This window comes from Carcharodon carcharias, chromosome 21 (assembly GCF_017639515.1).
Source record: "Carcharodon carcharias isolate sCarCar2 chromosome 21, sCarCar2.pri, whole genome shotgun sequence".
Classification (NCBI taxonomy): Eukaryota; Metazoa; Chordata; class Chondrichthyes; order Lamniformes; family Lamnidae; genus Carcharodon; species Carcharodon carcharias.
In genome coordinates, this window is record NC_054487.1 from 12,529,778 (window position 1) to 12,545,886 (window position 16,109).

Here is a 16,109-nt window from a genome sequence, read left to right on the forward strand (position 1 = left end):
TTAGCTGTGTGCCCGCCGACCTGTCAATGGCCAATTTAGGCCACTGACAGAGTCATTAAACTAATTAATTGTCCTGATGTCCAACCTTAAGGTTGGCGGGCAGGACAGGAGCCCCTGACGGGCATTAGAAAAAGCATGAAACCTCATCCACGGGCAGGATGAGGTTTCATGTAGGTTTTAAAAAATTTTATTAAAGTGTATTCAAAAGTTATGGACATGTCCCAACTCATGTGACAGTGTCACATGAGGGAACACGTCAGGGAAATTTTTTTTTCTCTCCATTTTTAATATTTTTTTAATGTACAGCTGACCTCCCTGAGGCAGCACTTTGCCTCAGGGAGATAAGTGCACTCTTTCGTGTGCTTGTGCAAAAGAGCACACTCTCGGCTCAGGGAATCACCCCCACCACCTGCACAGGGGGCGCATAGCGCTTCCGTGCGAACGGCCCACCCATGTAAAATGGCGGCGCGCCCCCCACATGCCCACTCTTCAACTTCCCCCCACAACAGGGGGAAAATTCTGCCCTACAGCTGTGCAACCTCCATCACCAGATTCCCCACATGGCTGACTCTTTGAATTTACCTTACAGCCACTATCTATGTCAACATCCTATATCTTTCAATGTGTCTTTCAATGCTTTTTCCTCCTATGTCTCCCTGTGAGCAATGTCATGGGAGGTCAATTTGCTGTTCTCAATTATTTCTGGGAAAAAACAACAATCCTATCTCTGAGGCTCACTGCTGACATAAAATCAGGATCGAACAAAACAAGTACTTTATTGAAATAAAAACAGAAAATGCTGGAAATACTCAACAGCATTTGCGAAGAGAGAAGCAAGAGTTAACGTCTCAGATTTGTGACCTGTCATCAGAAATCACATATCAGGAGCATTAGCATGGAATGTTGCATTGCCTGTGCAGATGCGATGGAGAAACTAGGAGAAGGAGTGCTTACAGGGAGCAGGGTGTGTGCAAGTGTAGTCACGGTAGCTGTGAAAGTTAGTAAGCTTATAAAAATATTGGTTGACAACCTATCCCAAAAACAGAAATAGAGACGTCAAGGAAGGGAAGAGTAAGAGATGGCGAAGACAAGACAAGGGTGGAAATTGGAAGCAAAGTTGATGATGTTTCCATTCAGGGTCAAAACAGGAACCAACACGGATAGTGTCATTAATGTACCAGAAGTGTACCAATTGCAGCAGTGTGTACCAACTACATGATGCACTGCAGGAATTCCCCAAGACTCCTTAGACAGCAGCTTCCAAACCCATGACCACTACTGTCTAGAAGGACAAAAGCAGCAGACAGATGGGAACACCACCACCTGGAAGTTCCCCTCCAAGTCTCTCACCATCCTGACTTGGAAATATATCGCCGTTCCTTCACTGACACTGGGTCAAAATCCTGGAACTCCCTCCCTAACAGCACTGTGGGTGTGCCTACACCACATGGGCTGCAGTGGTTCGAGAGGGAAGCTCACCACCACCTTCTCAAGGGCAACTAGGGATAGGCAATAAATGCTGGCCCAGCCAGCAAAGCCCAAATCCCGTGAATGAATAAAAAAAAGAAAAAAGGTGAGGGAAAGGCTTGAGTAGCACTGGAACAAAGAATGTTCCACAATTACCCACAAAAAAGGCAGATATAGCTAAGACTCATGCTGCTACCATAGCAACACCTTTTTGAGGAAAGACTGGAGTTGGAAGTGGAAATTGTGCAATGTGAGAACAAGTTCAGCCAGGCACAGGCCGGATTGGGCCTTCATTCAAGTAAGACGCAGAGAGTTCTCAGACCATTCTGGGATGGAGGCGTGGAAGGACCAAATGTAGAACATTTTCATGAAAGGTCACAGACCTGAAACACAAACTCTGTTTATCTCTCCACATGTGCTTCCAGACCTTGAGTAATTCCAGCATTTTGTTTTTATTTCAGATGACCAGCATGTGCAGTTTTGTGCTTTTATACAAGTACTTCTAAGAACCACTGTCGGTATTTTAAAAACAGCTTTCCTCATTGCACATCACTATTTGGTTTTTAAAAACTATGATATTTAGTATAATATTCTGCTACAAATCAGCCTCTCTTATGCAAGAAATTGACTCTTATCTGTAGTCCAGACATCAACATGTTCTTTCTAAACATGCATCTGCAATAGGATCCCACTACAAACTTCAGCAACAGTTACAATGATTGTTCAATCAGGCCTATCTTCATCATATTTAAAACAAAAACAAAAACAAAAACAGAATTACCTGGAAAAACTCAGCAGGTCTGGCAGCATCGGCGGAGAAGAAAAGAGTTGACGTTTCAAGTCCTCATGACCCTTCGACAGAACTTCTGTTTTTGTTTTTGTTTTGGATTTCCAGCATCCGCAGTTTTTTTGTTTTCATCATATTTAATTGACTTAAAAACTGATTAGTCAACATATTAGCAAAAGCATACACATTGTAGATACTTACTCATAAGTCCTGACCAGCTGGTACAGACACATTAGGCTGCCGAGCCAGCTTGCATTATTTGGCGATTGCAGGAAAAAGCCTATTTTGTCCACCACTGCCGTCCATCGTCCTGGGAAATCGTACTTAATGATAGCACGAAGACACACAGCCAACTGAGACCTTTAAACATGACATTAGCATGTAGACAGTCATACGTCCATGAAATAGAAACTTTATAACTGTTTCACTAGATACTTGGCATGCTCAGCGAAGAACTGTACAATAACCATATGAGAAATGAACCAAAAAGCCATGTAATGAAAGACAGGGAATCTCAACCCCTTGTGAAAATGCTTCATTCTGAGGACATGAAAGCTGTGCAAGAAAACACTCTTTATTCTTAGTGCTTCAAGAAAAATGGGGGCAGTGGAAGATTAGGAAATCAGAAGAGGTTCACGGCAACCACTCTTTCACCCAGTAAGTTGCTGGCTCAGAGTGGCAGTGGAGGTGCCTCAGTAACAAGTTGTACTCCCATACTATCAGCTATTGTGCTGTATGGGGATATTCCATTGCCTTTCAAAAGGAAAGCAATCCAAATTGGATATACAAATGTAGGCAGCCACTCTGCTCAATAATTGGCAAAGATAAAGCACAGTTCCTTTCCCTCAAAACATTTAACTGACTCATGAATAACAGAAAGATCTTCACCTGCATACCCAAACCAGGTGCCTACAGCAGGTGGCGATTGCTTTCTATGAAGATGATTCCCTATCATCTCTCTCACCAGTTTGTTATTGTCAGGGGTTTTCTTTAAGTAATGCTGTAGATATACCCTTTCATACCATTTCATAACATACATTTCTATATGGCTTCCATATACCCCTTTGGTTGTTGCGGTAGATCGGAGGAGAGTGCTCATTTTTTTTCAAGTCATGTACAATAAAACTTTCAATATTTCTTTAAGATACCATTGCAGGGAGGTACTGCATCCATTTTAAAATGTCTTACACCAAGTACGAGAGCCCAGTAGAATAGCTGAACCAGAACTCCCATCATCCTTGGCTCACAAGTATGTAAATAATGAGTTTCAATTCTTTCCTGGTGATGCTAATTATATTTGAGAAGATACTCAACAGGTAAAATGGAAGTTTTCTTGCCCTTTTGCACAGGCTATGAGAAGACTCAGCCTTACAACTAGGAATAGGAGGTGACCATTTACCCTCAAGTCTGTTGCAGTCAATGAGATTGTGGCTGACTTACGACATTACTCCATACATTCGCTTTTGCCCCATATCTCTTAATATCTTGGGTTAACAAAAATCCATCAATGTCAGTTTAAAACAAGCGAAGAGGGCACTCAGTAGAACACATACCTCCGCCACGCTGTTTTAACTCAACGTTTTTACAATTACACAGTTCTTTCTTGAGGCTGTTCCCTGCCTGGTTGATGCTCTGTAACTACAAAGCTGAAAAAACATTTTTTTTTTAAATGAGGAACTTCCATCTCCTGAGGTGGCTTCAGACCCATCCACACCCAATAACTTGCTCTGAAAACTCTGCTCACGTTTTGACAGCTGTGACAAACCAGAACATTCCAAATAAATCAACAACATTCTATATAAAACGACCCACAACGTTCTTAAAAAAAATAATTCACCCTATCTTCCAAAGTTAACGGATATTTTTAAAATGTGCAGGATCTGGATCTGCTTCTTTGCCAAAAACTAATCAGGTTATGACCCAAGGAAGAACTGTGCACCAAGTTTTGTTGAAATCCATCCATAGGTTTGAGATATATTATTTCCAAACAGACTAACATATTGGTGGAGGTAAATATTGGTGGAGGTAATTAACAATTGTTCTAACATGAACTGCCTTTTATGGAAAAGGGCTCCAAGTTTCTAACAACCTTTGTGTAAAGAAGTGCTTCTTAATTTCACTCATCTGACTTTAATTTTTAGACTATGCTCCCTAGTCCTAGACTCTCAAACCAGCAGAAGTAGTTCAGACTACCTGGTTTAGCATGCATCACTAGCCTATTAATGAACCACATAATCCAAACACCTCAATTAGACAACTCCTCTATCTCAAAAGGAATACAAGCCAAGATTACGCAACCTGTCCTTGTAATTTAACTCTCCATTACTCGGATGAATGTGCACTGAGCCCCTTCCAAGGAAAACATATCTTTCTGGAAGTTGCTTCCAAATTTGAATGCAGTAACCAAGGCTCTGAACAACCGAAATATCACGTCTTTCCCCTTGCATTCCAACTTCTTTGAGAAAAAGGCTAACATTCCATTAGCCTTGATGATTATTTTTGTACCTATGCACTTGCTTATAGCGATTTGTGTATAAGGGACACCTAAATCCCTTTGTTCCTCCATAGTCTCTTGTTGGAGTTTAATGTGGGGAAATGTGAGGTCATCCATTTTATACTTGAGAAAAACAAATTATAAATATTTTCTCACTCATGGAGGGACTAGGAAAACATATGCTTCTATTTTTAAAATAAGCAAACTGAACTCTCTCCAAAAGGCACCAATATAAAAAAGAGGCTAAAATAAAGTATGATAATCCACTGACATGGACTACTGTGACATCTTTACTTTGCATTATTACATGCAGGTTAATTATAGAATTACTTAAGGGAGGTCAGGCAGCTTTTGTGGACAGAGAAACAGGGTTAATGTTTCAGGTTGTTGGCCATTCGTCAGAACTCCTTTTCTCTCTCTTCAAATGCTGCCTGATCTGCTGAGTAGTTCCAGCATTTTATTCTTTTTCCAATTGTTAGATTTAACTGCTGTTCTTTAAATGTACCTTGTTTTAAAAATAAAGCAGCATAATGATACATATCTGGCCTCATCTCATCAGATGTTTGCTTAGTCTGCCTCCCGAGTGATTGAAGAAACACATGTCCAAAAAACATGTATGCATGTACAGGTCACGGGGGTACATTACAACACTAGATCACACTAGCATACAAGCAGCTATAGGACATGAGTCAACTCTCACAAAAGAAGCATATTCATAACTGAAATAACTGAACCTACTGTATCACAGAAGGTAACTACAACTAACTAATTCTTAGCAGCTGCAAATTAATTTCTCAAAAGGTAAGACTGCATTTTAAATGTTTTTGCAGATTTAATAATCCAGCACTTTTGATATACTGGCTATGATTTTGACCTAGCCATAGAGGTAACATGCAGTTGCATAATAAGCTATTGGCATTAATCAGAAAGACTGCATCCACAAGGGACCAGGGCAGCTGTTCGTATTCCAAGAAACATAGTCCATCCTTCAGAGAAAGATTTACAAAGAAGGCCATCAAAGGAACAACAGATAGGTTTACCCCTTTATGGATTGGTTCAAAACTCCCATGCTATTTTGACTGACTTCAACATCTTGTTATTACTGCTCACTTTTTAAAATGTTTGTGCATAAACCAGTGTGACAGTTTAGTCTGGTACATAAAGGTTCTGGTATGACTGATGTTAATTGGCTTCAGAAGTAATGTAGGCATGTCATAGATATCCAGAGACAAAAAGTATCACAAGAAACTAAAATCATAACAATTGCCATATTTTCTCAAAGTTAAAATTACATGGAAAGGAGCCATACAGCCCAACTAGTCCATGTTGGTTTTTGCCCTTCACATAACAATGAATCATAATTCTGGTTCCCATATTCCTTAATCCCTTTCCTCAAACCACCTATCTGTCCTATTCTTAACAACTTGACAGGGGCTCTGGTTCTGCACTGTAACAATTCTGTGATTTTGATTCATTCACTAATTCTGACAGAGGGAGCTGTGAGGCTGTGGAATGCACTGTCCAAGTTTCTCTTGGACCCTGTCCTAAATATCTTGCATTTAATCTTATAGTTATATCCTCTCATTCTAGACCTCTCAATCACAGTAAACAGCTTATTGCCATCTGCTCTGTTCTATCTTTTTCTAATTTTAAACTATCAAATCACTCCATAATATCCTGTTCTAATAAAAACAGTCCTAATTTTTCAAATGGTTCTTCCTATTTCATCATGCCAGGTAACATCATCATATGTTCTGCATTCTTTCCATCTCAGATAGAAGAAAATGTGTATAATTTGCATAACTGCAGACCTGGGGCAAGATTTGATTGAGGTATATAAAATAATGAAGGAACTGGCTTGGAAATTGGCTGATCTATAACAGACAGTGAATAGAGATATTAGTGGTGTCCCAAAAGGATCTGTGTTGGGGCACAAACTATTCACTGTATTTATTAACAACATAGATGATAGGATTAAAAAGCCACACATCTAATTTTATTGATGACGCAAAGAGAGCATTGTAAGCCGTGTAATATTCCACACTTGCAACTACAATATGACATTAATGGATTAAGTGAATGGGAAAAACTATGAATTTCAATGTAGGCAAACGGTGGGGTCATCTACTTTGAATTTCAGCGATTGCTGTCTTTGACTAGACTTTACCTGATTAAGTCAGGAGATTGAATGATCCCCTCTACAATGTTGTCCCGGATTTGTTGACGATCATTTTCATGTATGTTGAAAGGCAACATAGCTTCCCCAGGAGGTGCTTCACGATCCGGCCAGTACTGAGTCACCATGTTCTTCATGTAGATAGCCGCTACACATTAATCAGATAGAAAAATAGGAAGTTTAATTTGAAGGTTGGATGCCGCTACAAAATTTTTTTCAGTGCCTTTTATTTCAAGTAAGTGGAGGTTACAAACAAACAGATAGCTCAGCATTTTTATACAACTGTGTAATTTCAGTGTTTCCAAGCAGCTTTACATCTTGCCCACTAACGCTGAAGTAGTAACTAAAAGAATTTTCTTTGATCAATATTTCACAGATTTTCTCATTGTTTTTTTTCCGCTCTCTCCTGAACACATTGACTATGTGCAAGAGCATACAGTCGCAAGGTCACCAGTGGCCTTATAGAATCTCACTCATGGTTGATACGAAAGCATACAAATTTTAAAAAGGCAAATACAATCCTTGGTTTCTTCCGAATTAACTGATCTCAGCTGGGCCTTAGTGTCTCTGAATAGGTGGCATCGGTGGGGAATAAGTAAGGATTTCTGCTCGTGATCATTTCATACAGAGGGTTATTTACCACAATTGGCTACTGAGTCAGAGACTGTAATATTATTTGACAAGCATTTGAAAAAATATAAAAGGATGCAAGGAAATGGCATTAAAGAAAATAGCTCCAGTTCAACAACATTGTGCAGACATGAATGTCACCAAATGGTAGCGTTCTTCTGGGTTGCGATTTCCCAGATTCCACCCCCAATCAGAGCGTTTCCGATCTCAGCTGTAGTGTGGGGAGGTGCACAGTGCAGACCAGGCTATACCACACAGTAAAGGGAGGGCAGAAAACAAGCAGAGGACCAATAACCTTCATCTCCTCTCCACCTTCACAGTTCCATGGGTCCCTGCCTTCCCCCAGCATTGTACAGACAGCACTGCCTATGCTCAGAGCCAGGGAAAAACAAGATGTCCAAAAGGGTGGTAAAGATAATGAATCAAGCAACCAACATGTGGTTTTTATTCAGTCTCATAGTTAAACTACTTCTCAGCAGTGATACAGAGACCAGCAGATTTAACATAACTCCAATCATTGTCAAATGCGCTGCAGCTCTGTGAGGCAAAAGCATAGCTGTTTCACCTTCAGGAATTGAGTTCAAATTTAAATTTGACTGAGGGGATCAGTTAAATATTGTTGTTGACCAAAAGCGTCCTACCAAAATGAGGTTTGGTGTTGAGAACTATGGTGATTAGATACTCAAGTCCAAATAATGTAACTGCCTATAAAATGCTGGGAAACTGATAATGTCACATGGAAAGAAACTAATGGTGGTTGATAAGAAAAATTGAGCCAGTAACAAATGGTTTTCTGAAGTTAGAGATAAAGCTCATCAGTATGGGAAGAGCACAAGGAACTTCATTTTAAGTGTTGCTGTGCTATTCCTCACCACAAGAGGGCTCAATGTTAATACTGAGTACCAAAAGGAAAACAAATTAAATTGCCAGTACTGAACTTCTGAGTTTGATGACAAAAAAAACCTCAAAACATCTTGGAAGAAGATAACCTAAACTCACCGGCTTGTCTTACTGGAAATTCGACCTGATCAGACACGATGATCTGAAGCAATGTTGGAGCAAAGTTTATGATCTTGTAAGACTGCAAAAAAAAAAGACATTATGTTCAAGAGCAAATGCAAAACCAAATTTAATACGCACAGTATTTGCAAACCGAAGTCTATGGGTCAAAGCTCAGCACAGTCCATGCTGTTCTGACAGGCCAGACCACATTAACTCATCACAGAGTCTGACGAGGAATTATTTTAGTTTGCCTGCTTCCAATCTATGAAAACTTTGACTAGGCAACATCTAAATGTAATCTTAGATACTCCAAATACCATGTATATTTAAGAAACTCAATTCAAAAGCAAGAAAGAAATAGTTTGCTGTCCTCACTTTCGCCATTCTTTGCAAATCCCTGCAACTTCCACATCAGATCTAGGCTCAACAGCTTTGAGATATCCTATGGTTGCAAAAGCCACTATATAAATGCAAATCCCTACATTACTTTTCTATTTGATCACAATTTTGACAGCAGGCTAGCCCTAGTCTCTAATTTATCCCTTTTTATGTCCCAATCACAGTCTCAGCCTTTCCTCATATTTCCAATTATTTTTGCGCTCAACACACGTCTGCTGACACACATTTTTGCAGGTTGAGAAATCATTCTTGACTAAATTTATCCTGGTTCAAATCTACATTGTTGTGGGAGAGTAGGGAAGATAGGAAGGGGGCCAAAAAAGGAATACAATGGAGGAACGACAAAAAAGAGAGTGCAGGCAAAATAGTGAGAGAAATAAACAAGCAGGAGTGGAACAAAGGTTAGCAGAGCAACCAACAATAGCAATCCACATTTTAGCCTCACCAATAAACACTTTCAAGACATTAATTATCTGAGTTTACTTGCCATTGCAAAGTTTTCTGGTTTCACAGTTATTACATACTTGCAGAAGAACAGAAATTTAATGCTTCTTTTCCACTGATACAACCAAATTGCCAATGTTTTATGCCCCAATAACATTGCAGATACTTGGTTCAGCCGACAGCATCCTTGCCTCTGAGTAAGGAGGTCATATGCTCACATCCCACTATAATAAATTGAGCACATTAACCATGCTGTTGCTCCAGTTCAGTAAAAACGGTGCACCACATTGTTGGAGGTGCCATCTTTCAGTTGAAACTTATCTCCATTTCCCTATTCTAATGATTCAAGTCTGTGTAATACATCGACACAGTGAAAGACTTTCCTTGGCCTATCCAAAACTTGGTCTTACAGCGCAGAGCTGACCTTGACCAAGTGTTGCAGACTAGCACATTTCGAGATCTAGGACTACGTGTTGCAGGATGTACCAAAACTTGGGGCAGCCGACACAAAGGTTCAATAGGGAATGCCGCTAACACCCTCCTGCCATAATAGACTAAGGAACTGGACCAGCGTAAAATCTATCGAGCTGTATGTAGCACAGAATGTTTTGATTTGAAATAGAAATGTATATTGTACATAACATTTAATTGTAGGTGCAGTGAGGCATCTCAGAGGGCCACATACCCTAAAGAAAGCAAACTGTATTATACAGTATGTAATGTCAAATTTGAACTAGGTAATACATCTTTGCAAAGTTTATAAGGAATAATTTTTTGGAAAAAAAGTAATATATTCAAAGAAGGGCAGGAGTTATCCCAATATTCCTCACGCAATTATCAAACACATTCAACATGCGGCATCCTGTTACATGCAAATTATTGTTGAATTTATCTGCATAACAAGAGACAAGATACAGTACTGTTTAAATGCAACTTTTTATTTCTTTAACTAAGATTGTATCGCACAAGCAGATAGAAAAATATTTTTGATTCAATGCTTTGAAAGTTGGGCTTCGCAAGAGTGGTTGACGAGGTCCTGATTGATAAAGCTTTTAATTTAAAATTCATGCTCTTATCTTTAAATTCCTTCATAGCCTTGCCGCTTCCCTGCAGCCCTGTTATCTCCCCCAACACACCATTTCTCTGATGCAGATCCTTGTACATCCCTTTCCCTTCAACTTATCCTAGGAGACATGCCATCAGTACCTTGGACCCACTCTCTGAAATTCCTTCTCTTGGTTTCTGCAAACTTACTTCTATTATACAATTCCCTAAAACCCTGCTCTTAGACAATGCTTTGATCATCACTTCTTTGCAGTCTTTATAAGGCTCAGTGCCTGTTTTCATTACAGCTCTGTAAAGCATCACAATCTTCTCCACCAAAACTATAGTATAAATGAAAGTTGATTGCCAGAACACACTCAGAGGCTAGAGCTTCAGCTTTGGCCACAATCAGGAAATTGGACACAAATTTGTTTTGAAATTGCACAAGTTGGGTTACAGTTCAAATTTCCGCTAATATTCATTTGCGGAATCACAAATATAATACCTTTCATGCAACAGCACAACCAGTCAGCCTAATGGAACATGATGTATTATCTTTGCATTTTAAGATATTGAGTGATACATTCAAAGAGTGGTAACCTGGTACAATTTTATTAATATAGTTGAAAATGCATTTATTACAAAAAATAAGTATTTTAATGTGTCTGGTACTGCACCTTTGAGTAACCTGATTTTAAAATTACTGAAAATGACTTCTAACTACATGCTACCATTTATTCGTTTCATTTGGTATACTTTGTTTATTAATAAATTAAACATTTTTCAGGATATAAAGACTTTTAAAACATGCCGAATTGTGCCTGTGCACCGAAGAAAATAAGCTGAATATGACGAGCCTTCTCCAATGGCCATAGTCAGCATATATGCACTGTTCTCATTACTTCGAGGTAGGCCCAGCCTCGAGTGAAGTGATTTATAAACCAGCATTAAAAAGTGTGGAAGGTAGATTTACACTTGATATAACTTGCAATTAAGTTTCCACAATCTTGTGCGATCATTCAGCCAGTTTCATCCAATTACACGGATAAAACCAGTGCACAATCTTCTACAGCGGGGCTAGCAAAGAAAGAAAAAAGCAAAGCCCAGGGAGTGGAAAGGGAGTCACACACTTCTACCCACAAGTGCTGCTTGAACCATGCAGGCATCCTACCCTCACAAAAAACAATGTGATAGAATGCCAGCAAAATAGCAAATTTATGAACCCAGTTGAGTCACTGGAGTGAAGCTGTTTCAGAGGGAAGAGAGTAAACCATTTCAGGTATGACAATCTAGAGTAAAAACAAGAAAGCCAACCCTAGCTACTCACTCAGGTTCTGACAGTCAACTGAAAAGTGCAATTCAGTTAAGCCTGAGAGTAGGCTGCCTACCAAGACACAAGTAAAATAGTAACATGAGAAGATACAAAAATCTCTGAGCATAGAATAGGGGGGTAAAAAAAGAGAGATTATGAAAATATATGAGAAAGCAAATTAAATGATTGAGGTTTCGGGACTGTGGCTGAGTGAACAAACAGTTGAGATTGAAGTTATATAGTTTTGCCAGAAACAGATACATATATAATATCTCTTCCTTGGTCAATGTTTTATGAGTTGAAAATACAACACCAACCATGTTCTGAACAGAATTATTTTGTCTTTAAATCAGGGAATGTGAGGTAAATGGGGCAGGAGTTTTGTCTAAACCACTTTCAAAAAAATTCAATGGGACCTATCTAGCTTCTTGCTGTATTTCTGAGTTCATGCCCTTTGTTTGCAAACTAATTGCACCAGTAATTGAGTCAGCTCTTTGAAGTGTTTACAAGCTTGAATTGGTATCAAACTACTTGCTTTTTGAGCAAACCATTTGTGCAAATTGGGCTTCAAAAATATACAAAAATCAAAGGCCAAAGACTCTGAAAAGGGTGGAGATTTTTGAATATTTTGATTACAACTTACAGTTTAAAGTAATCTGCATTTTTAATTATTTATCCAATATTCCATAAAACTATATAAATAAATTGAACTATACATTTCAGTCCAGTGATAAATTTGCAACTGCCTGAATTGCAGCACATATTGACTTATTTCAGAAGTGGAATGTATAACTGTCCAAAGCTGACCCACAATTATTTGACAATTGTTAAACAATAAGTTTGCTTACTGAACATCTAAAATTAGACCAGAATTCAAAAGCTTATAAACATCACAACAATTTCAAGGTAAAGTCTCCAGCTCTGAACCGTATAGTCAGGAAGGCACCAGATTTGATCCCAGTCTGTGGTGAATAAGTTAGCTCAGCAAAGACAGCTGTTACAAGTGGTCTCAGCAACCATTGGTTGGGGACAGGGTAAGTAAAATAGAGAAAGATTTGTATTTATATAGCACCTTACATGACCTCAGTCAGTTCCAAAGCTTTGCAGTCAATGAAATAATTTTGAACTGTCGTCACTGTTGTAATGTAGGGAAGCGTGAACGTCAATTTGCATGTAGCAAGTTCGAACAAACTGCAACGTGATAATGGCCAAATAATCTATTTTAGTGTTGTCAGTTGAGAGAGAAATATTGGCCAGGACACTAGGGAGAACTCTTCTGCTCTTCTATGAAATAGCACTATGGGATCTTCCTCTGAGGGTCCACTTGTGAGGGCAGAGAGTGCCTCAGATTAAGGTCATTTCCAAAAACCAGTATCTTCGACAGTGCAGCACAGTCTCAGTACTGCACTGGAATGTAAACCTAGATTTTGTAAGTCATACTTGCCACTCTTGATTGGTATTCAGCAGCCATTGAAACAAGCAATATCTGGTTTTACTAGAACCCCTCCACCCTATTTCCTGTCAATTGTTAACACTTTAGACATGAATGGTGGCCTGAGGGACAGGAATGGGATCATCATCCATGATATAATAACCTACTGAAGACATCAATACAGTACCTTCAAGAGGACAGGAATAAGGATCAAGTTGCAAGAAAAAAATTGGAAAAGCATGATGAGTAGTTACATAGAATGTAAACAAACATGTCACGTACATTTCTAAAATCACTGGTGGTCTTTAGAAAGGGACTTTGTTACTCATTTGGGAAAAAACTATTTGTTGGCAAGCTCTATAGATTCAACTGCTACATTTCAAAAGCTCTTTTCTCCATGCTCTACTTCCCATTTCTTCCACATTTTGCTGTTTAGTCTCTAATAAGGAAACTCAGAGGTGAGAAAAACAACTCAGCCCATCCAAGATCATCCCTTTAGGACATCACCTCTCCAAACTTTTGAATAACCCCAATGTTGATAGTATTATTACTTTGCTTCATAGATGACTCCAAACATTTAGCACTCTGAATAAATAAAACTTTCAATTATTTGTTCTAATTTTACTTTTAACTAATTTATGTCCTCTCATTTTAACTAGCTTTCCAACAGATATGCCAAGTGAGAGAACAGAACACAGCAACAATCATTTTGCTGTCTTCCATATTACTTGGCTTTAGTTGCCTTAGTCTCATATCTCTCTTGGCTATCTCATATTCCTTTCAGTCTGCCAACCAATTTTTGAGTCATCTGAATAGCTCTCAACCCTAAAATACTTTTCCCCCCAATTGTTATGTTGTGTGTTTTTTCACATTTCTCAAGGAATGCACCTTTTCCAACAAATGAAATTGTAATGCCAATGTCAAACACAGAAAGAGTCATCTTATATCTATCCAAAGTGACTATCAATATAAAACAAGAAATGGTGAGAACGAACTACCATCTCTGCATAAAAATTGCTCAATTTTCGATCCTTTAAGGTTTACGATTACCCGGTCACACCTCATTTTCTCCTCCTCCATTTTCTTTGGTTCTTTGACCAAAGGCAAGTCCGACCCACAGCACTACAACCTCCACCACGGGTAGGGCAAGAAGGTACGTCCTGAATCCACCCGTGTCAGAAAGGCAACATACACATTTACATGCATATTGTAGCCTGGAGCTATGAATAGTGATGGTAGAGGCTCCAATTTTCCTTCCATCACATGCTTGACCAGGTATCTCTCCCACTTACTGCCTGCCACTGGTGTGTGTTGGAAGAATTTGTGGACTGATGCTCAGCCTGTTTGGTCACATTCTGAATGCACCTTCCTCGGTCATCCTGAGCTTCTGGCTCAGCGGCAGGAACGCTACCCACTGCGCCATTAGGCCTCCCTCATTTCCTACCAGCTGCAATACTTTCCTGAAGACAGTTGCTCATGCTGAGGTACAGTTCCTCTGGCATCAACCACCCTCTGGTATGTTGTCCAAATGGCCATTCTTCAAATACCAATCTGGGTAATGAATACTGGTAAGTTAAGTAACTATGGTGGCAACAGAGTAAAGATTATGTCCTCCATCAAAAGTACGTTTCAATAGGAATCAAAAGACAACAACCAGGAATTAGAGCTCTTCCCTAGCCCAGCGTGCAATGTTTCTCTCATTAGTTAAACATTTTACATCAGGCCACAAGTACAGATATAATCTAAACTATTAATTTAGCTAAGCACAAAAGCTTAAGGTTTTCACGGTTACTGAAGTAGTCCTGTGAAAGTTGAAGGTAACAAAGTTGTTTCAGAATAAATATCTTCAATATAAATTCACCAGAAACAGAAACTCGGTCTAGACAGTCCTTCCATGGTGGCTTTGGATGTCCACTCTACACAGGAGCAGTTAGCAAGGTCACTGGTAATAATATAACTCCACATTCTGCTCCAGCTGGATGCTAATTAGGAAAATTCTGTACTGTTTAAAGGACCAGTTAGGATTTTTTGGATTACACATGACAAAATACCCTGCAATTCAGCATATGCTATGAGCTGATATGGATTAATGGATAGATCACATGGTTGCACTGCATGAAATGGCAGGGTAACTAAATAGTGTGCCTCCTCAGATGCTGTACTTGTTATCACTGTTACTGTACCACAATCTAGCTAGAGGAAATATATTTCCCTGGGAATAGAACCAACTCCAGGATTAATTTCAGTAACTCAGGAACAAACAAAAGCTGACAGCACCTCACACGTCTGTTCAAATGCACCTAATAAGAAGAAAGCTGAGAAAGGGGCAACATCACTCATGGCTCCACCAAAAAAGATGCCCTATGATACTTCCCTATTGCACATTTGCCATTCGTAGCATTTAAATCAAGCCTTTTTTAAAAAAAAGACCAAGCTTATTTCAGCTAGGGAAGTGGTAGCAGACATAACATTGAGTCTTAGCACTTTTGGTTTAGGCCTCCACTCCAGACCATTACCGTGTGACCCCTGAAATTTTTAACAGCAGAGATACTGGGTGAGGATAGGGACTGTTCCTTAACTCAGCAAGTGCAACTTTGTTCTTAAGAGATTTTAAAAATACAAAACTTTATTTTATTTTTTCTGTGACATTTCCTTTGTCTTGTTTTTCCCTCTCTATTAATTCAGTTTTTACTCTTCTCTCTATTTTTGTACCTGATTCGACTTAAATTCACCTTCTTCCTCAGTTTTTTTTGGATAAAGAGATATGCTGCTGGTGCCAATGAACAGAGGTCCCAGATGCCCCATTGCCCTCGCCATTATCAGCTCCCACTTCCAGCAAACTACAGCTTAAAAAAAACTTGGTGCTCCAGTAAGATCTGGACCAGAGTTTGATGTACACGCGTGTTTACTCCTTAACAAGAT

General features: G+C 39.2%; 1 protein-coding gene across 4 annotated transcripts in view; it reads right to left on the reverse strand.

Annotated features, from left to right (window-relative positions):
- Positions 1 to 16,109, reverse strand: part of ipo8 (importin 8) — a 117,713-nt gene that overhangs the window by 84,483 nt on the left and 17,121 nt on the right. For 3 of the 4 annotated variants that reach the window (XM_041215919.1, XM_041215921.1, XM_041215918.1), the window contains exons 2-4: positions 8,554 to 8,635; positions 6,916 to 7,072; positions 2,456 to 2,614 (exon numbers count right to left, since the gene is read on the reverse strand). In XM_041215919.1, the coding sequence (XP_041071853.1) occupies positions 2,456 to 2,614; positions 6,916 to 7,072; positions 8,554 to 8,635 (398 nt within the window). The remainder of the gene's footprint in view (positions 1 to 2,455; positions 2,615 to 6,915; positions 7,073 to 8,553; positions 8,636 to 16,109) is intronic. The other variant, XM_041215920.1, reaches the window with a different exon arrangement.